Genomic DNA, 5892 nt, shown 5'->3' with positions numbered 1-5892 from the left:
GAAATTTAGCATGTTCTAGCAGAGCGCAATAAATGCCAGAAGGTCAGCAAAACTGCTGAATACATACGCGAGTGGTTTTTTTATGTGAATGTGAGTGAATTTAGAATAAGAACTTAAGAGGGAAACGGACTCTCAGCCTCCATCAGCAATTTGGGCCTACCTCACCGGACCTTTTTACTTGCAAAGAAATGTATTGATGCTAAACATGTAATATCATTTTGTGTGTATCATGACTATAATCTTTATTATCACGAATGAGTATATACTTTCAATTCTGAATTCCTCTCACGGCGAGAAGAAATCCCTAATAAAAAATAGTTCAAAGGTACGCAGAATCCTTTTGAGGGCTCAGTATGGATCCCCAAAGCGGGACTTTTATATCTATCCTACAGAACCAGAGCTAGTTCATGATATTAACAGTGGTACTATCAAACCCAATATGTGATCAGCTGGAGTGGCTGCGCGTGGACTTCCGCACAAACAAGATAAAAAAACATAGGTATATCCACTAATCACCACTGGAATGAAGCAATACGCGAAGTGTAACAGTTCCACGCCATCGGCGACAACTTTACTGATGAGCAATGGTGCCAACAAGACACAATTGCTGCAATTACAATCGACTCACATGGACACCTGAACAAAATGCAACAGGAACCCAACCCACTTTAGACAATGGCAAGCCGCTGCCACTAGTACGAACTTGACAACCATAGATGATCTCATCCAACCTTGTTCCACTTTTGCAACATGATAACAGGACATATATGCAGCACATTTCTCAAAAATATTTCATCTGGCAAGAGAAATAGTTTGCCCAGAGAACCATCGACAACACTGAGTGACCCGGATAAAGAACCTGCAGCTCTGCCGGAGAAGCTTTCCCTCATGAAACCAGCACACGTGAGATCACACCCTGGACCCAGGATGCGGTCTCCCTTAGCTGTTCGTCGTCAGACTGGGAACAGCGCCCAAGGAGCTCTGAGTGGAAGTTGGAATTCTTGAGCAGCAGTTTGATGGAAGGTCCTAGCGCATCCGCCAGGTCCCCGACCAAGGCAACTCCAGCTTTCGTCAGACCCTCGTCCCTACAAGGAATTTGAACAATAATATCACCACATTGATCCAGTCCTTTGGCAGAGTATCAGGCTTCTTTTATACAGGCCACCGTTATACAAGTTGAATGCATACTATTACAGCTTTAGAGATGGAAAGTTATCTGCATATCGTTATTATGAAGTTCATGTTTCCTATCATTTACTTTGGTGTTCTAGTTGAGAATATGTAAAACGAAAATGATTGATACATTGACTATGCATTCCGTGTCAAAGGACAGAGATTGTGAACTCACCTTGATGTCTCTCGCAAGACCAGTTCAGCGAACTGGAAAATATGGCTGGCATAAGGAACCATTAGCTCTGATTTTGAATTTTTGACTCCCTGAAGTATACCTGAATAGGCCTCGAAGATGCTTCGCCTGAGTTCATTTTTATACTCTGTACTGTCATCATCAGGAAGGTCCATGCGAGAACAAAGCTCTGCAGCTCCTTGCAACATAGGCACAGTGTATGGAACATATTTCTCAAAATGCTCACCAATTGTAAGTGCAATATCTCCTATGCATGACAAAATTGGCGGTTTCACAGAACGGTGAAGCTCTGGGCTTGAAAGGTCCTTGAGAAGGGCGGACATGATAGCATCACAGTAAGGGAGTACCTCGTCATCCAGAGCACGACAGATGTCCGCAACCACACCAACAGAAACACAGCATACTTGATATGCACCAAAATTTTGTAAGCCCATTTCAAGGTACTTGTGAAACTCTGGCATGTATTTCACAAATTCCGGTCCAGTAGCATAAGCAAGAGCACCAATAGCAAGCATTGCTTCTTCATGCACATTAGAACTATCGCATGAAAAACCCCGGAGAAATAACACCATTATTTGGTCAGCAAACTGAATGATTACTGACTTATCATCACAGTTGCTGAACTTCTGAAGGATTACTTGAACAACACCACACAGCAAGGCTTGAAGATCACTTTGCTTTTCCTTGTCCTCAGAGGATGTGATCTGAAACTCAAAGGTCTGGTTTAATCTCTTCAAGATCTCTTGCAATAATAACACAATCATGTTCAGAGTGTCTGCAATGCTGCTGCATCTCACAATCTCATTAAGTGTTTCATATGCAGATGCACAAAGCCTGGAGTTGTTGGAATCAGATCGATCAGCAGTGGCAAGGAGAGCTGATACTAATTGACCAAAGTAGGGTGACAGCACTGATGACATAGACCCTGCATTCTCATAGCCGTGAGCAAGAAAATACAGGGCACCACAGATCTTCTCAGCAACATTAGGGGAGTCTTTGATACTTGTTAACATAATTTCTATAACACGAGGAAGGTTTGCATTTGTCACTACAGAAACACCACTGGTTGGTGAATGTAGAAACTCAAATGCCCTCGAAAGTGCCCATGCAGTAGTCTCCCTGACATGGTTATTTTGATCCTTGGTTGCATTTAGCAGGAAATCAAAGCCAGCATGAACCAGTGGTGCAAGCTTTTCAACTGAAGGACCTTCAAGAATGGAGCCAAATGCAAATGTAGCAGCTTCCCTGCTGTGCCAGTCAGGCTTTGTTATATTGCCTTCTATAAATGGCATCACAAGAGGCACAATGGCATCCTTGACAGCCGTTGCAACAAGCCCAAGGCAGGTGCCCCCCGCCATTGATATATTCCAGATTCCATCATCTTCATCTTGATCCTCCTCTTGCTTCAGAAGTGTTTCTAAAAGCATAGGGACAAGCAAAGGAAGGGCCTTTTCAATAAAATGGAAATGACATGCAGAACTAACATCACCAGATTCTTCAGCGTCTTCTTGAATTGCAACTTCTTCATCACAGATTGTGCTCCAGAACTCAATAGCTTGAAGTGCTACCTGTTCTTCATCTGCCCTGGCAGCATTTGCTGTCAACTCAAATAATGTCTGCATGTAGGGCTCTAGAAGATCATAGTATGTTGATGCCATGGAGACCAAACACTCAAATGCAGCCTTCCTAATATCAGCCTCTTTAGAAATGGCAGTCTCACAAACTACCTTCATTATGTAGTTCCTCTCTGATTCATTCTGAAAATTTGTCTCAGCAAAATCAAGAGCATTGTACAATGCTTTAACAGCAGCAAGTCGGACCCCTGAACTATTCTCCACGTGGTTCATACCCTGGACCACAGCAGTAAGAACAGCATTAACTTGATCCTGCTCCAGATCCTTAGGGGATATCTCCTCACAGACATATCCAATGGCATCCAGGGTAGCCTGCTTCAGAGAAGGGGGTGCATCTGGCTTTGTCATGTTACCTAGCAAGCTTATTATGAGTTCTGGCCATCCTTGGAGAGGGATCTCAATGGAAGCAATCTTTGCAATGACTTGTGAAGAACTGCGGTGAGCGTCAGATACTGGTGATCCAAGGGTCATCAACAGGGAACCTTTAACCTGTGACTTGATTGCAGGGTCCACACTTCTCCATCGTTGTGTGCATTTTTCTTTCCTCACTAAATCATTTGCATCCAAGGAATTTTTAAGAAGAATACCAGCAAGCCTTCGAGATACAGGAGGTTTGCTATCATTTGATAGCTCAGCAGATAATGCTTGCAGAAACTGTGGAAAACTCTGCTCCTCAAATTGCTTGATATTCCCTTCTGCAACATTTCGTATCTGACCATCATGGGACTGCGTAGCTAGCAGAACCTCAGTGATATCCATTAGCTGAACCTGCAGTACAAAGATCACCCAGGAAAGCATATAAGATACTAAGATCTCAAGGTCAAAAAAAGAAAAATAAGGCAGGCTCCACCTTGGTTCAAAGAAAGTCTGGCATTATTCCAGTTTGCTTAATGGAAATACAAATAATCTAGTTTGCTCTAACAGCACATATTGTTCACATTGATACAGTGCAAAAATAAAAGATAAAAGACAAAAGTAGAACTCAAGCCTCCAATACAGTGGGGTCACTTTTGGAAAGTGTAGGGAGGGTGCAACAGCTTGCGAGAGATTCAATGCATATGTTACTCCACCTGAGCTGTCACCAATTACCAGGTCATTTAGTTTCTGAATAGTTATTATTTTCCTGAAGGGGGGGTTTCTGAATCGTTATTATTTTCCCAAAAGGGAGGTTTCTTAATTACAGTCCAAGTATACTTATAAACTATGGAGCACGACTGTTACTATACAACGTAAATCTCAGCTATCAACATAACGTTTGACTGACCGTGAACCACGCCTCTCCATGATCTAATGATGTTTTTCATTCAAAAAGCTCAATAGTTCAACAGGGCGTCAAATAATCTCCATGATCTAAAACAAATAATCTCTAAGATCAGGTGCTAGGATCTAACCCACGACAGGCATCTAGAAAAATCTAAGTTATTCAACAGGGCGTCATGCTATAATTACACTATGACGGACAGAAAAAGCACAAAACAATTCCTACACGCGTGTTTGTGGAAACTCTGGGATCGTTCAAAAAATTAAGATCGAAGTGACTAGAGAGCGACCTGATCAGACCAGAACTAAAGTATATCAGGTAAGACAAGCCAAATCAACATCTCCTGAGCAGAATCAACCGCAACATCGCACGATTCAAGGACGAAAACCAAAGCGACCACGCGGTCTAAACCCCCCCCCCCCCCCCCCCCCACGGATCTGCACACGAAGGAACTAAGGAAACCCGCCGCCAACCAAACATCAACTTGGATACAGGAGCGTCATCAGATCGGGAAACCAAAATGATACTGGGACCGAGCACCGGATACTACCTTCGACGGCGAGCGCCGCTCCTCTCCGACGGCTGCCCCCTGCCCCGCGCAACCTCTCGGCGGCGATCGGGAGGCGGTTCCGATCACGGGGTGGGGAGATCGGTGTGGATTTCGGACGGGGACGGGGATGGTGGTTGCGGTGGGAGGGGGAGGAGGGGTTTTGGGGTTGGAGAGAAATTTGAATTCGTGGGGGAGAGAGACGATGGGGAGCGGGGTGGTGCGGTTGGGGCTGACGCTGGGTAGAAAAAGGGGGCGCGGCTGCGCAGGGCAGTGCGAATACGTGCGAGTTTGCGACGCGGCGGCTGAGGACGCGCTGGACCAAACCCTAGGGTGCTAAGCCGTTGGTGCGTTTGGGCCTTGGTGATGGGCCGGTACACAAACCTCACTTCTTTCTGCTGCGCTCCATCTAAGCCTGAGCTTTGCTCAAAAAAAAAAATCTAAGAATTCTCAACAAAAAAAAAATCTAAGACTGAGCGCTGATCCTAGTGATCCAACACCTTTTTGTTATCTCGGAAAAAAATAAAACACTTTTTTGTTATTGCGAAAACAAATCCAACGTCTTTTTATTTCTATCTACTAATTACAATCATGGTGAATGAAGGAAAGATCAACCAGACAAGTCTTTTATGCACCCGAGTATATTTGGACATTAACCAACCTTTGGCGAGGTTTGTCCCGATTACGTTAAAAGATCGTAAGAAGTACTCGATCTTCCATGAAAAGTTGCCGATTTTTTTGCTATTTCTATGGACGTTTGGGTCACGTGGTGGAGGGTGGCGATGGGGTCCATGCTCCGAGAGAATGTGAATGGGGAGATTAGCTCCTATGGAATTTTGAACCAGCTACAGTTTGAAGAACTAGTGGTGGAGAAGGAGTTCCAGATATGGGTGGCAGAGGGAGGTGAGGAGATAGAGGAGATAGGGGTAGAGGAGCAGGAGGTAGAGGTTGTAGGGGTGACGCTTTGGCAGGGGTTAGGGAGAGGCTTCGGTGAATGGAATGATAATGAAACCAAGGATATGGATATCTCCCTGAGCAAAGTATTAGAATGGTTGGACAAGTACAAAGGTGCCCGCAAGAGACT

At 44.4% G+C, this 5892-nt stretch overlaps 1 protein-coding gene across 1 annotated transcript; it reads right to left on the bottom strand.

The window, feature by feature from the left end:
• Window positions 1–504: 504 nt before the first annotated feature.
• Window positions 505–5054, bottom strand: LOC123097762 (importin subunit beta-1). Its single transcript, XM_044519585.1, has 3 exons — window positions 4812–5054; window positions 1349–3768; window positions 505–1085 (listed from the first exon to the last, which is right to left on the bottom strand). The coding sequence occupies exons 2-3, from the start codon at window positions 3757–3759 to the stop codon at window positions 887–889; spliced, it is 2610 nt and encodes an 869-aa protein (XP_044375520.1). The 5' UTR covers window positions 3760–3768; window positions 4812–5054; the 3' UTR covers window positions 505–886.
• Window positions 5055–5892: the final 838 nt, after the last annotated feature.

The sequence above is a fragment of the Triticum aestivum genome, chromosome 4D, assembly GCF_018294505.1.
Source record: "Triticum aestivum cultivar Chinese Spring chromosome 4D, IWGSC CS RefSeq v2.1, whole genome shotgun sequence".
NCBI classification, from domain to species: Eukaryota; Viridiplantae; Streptophyta; class Magnoliopsida; order Poales; family Poaceae; genus Triticum; species Triticum aestivum.
Note: the sequence above shows the minus strand (reverse complement) of the source record. Positions and strands in the feature narration are given on the sequence as shown.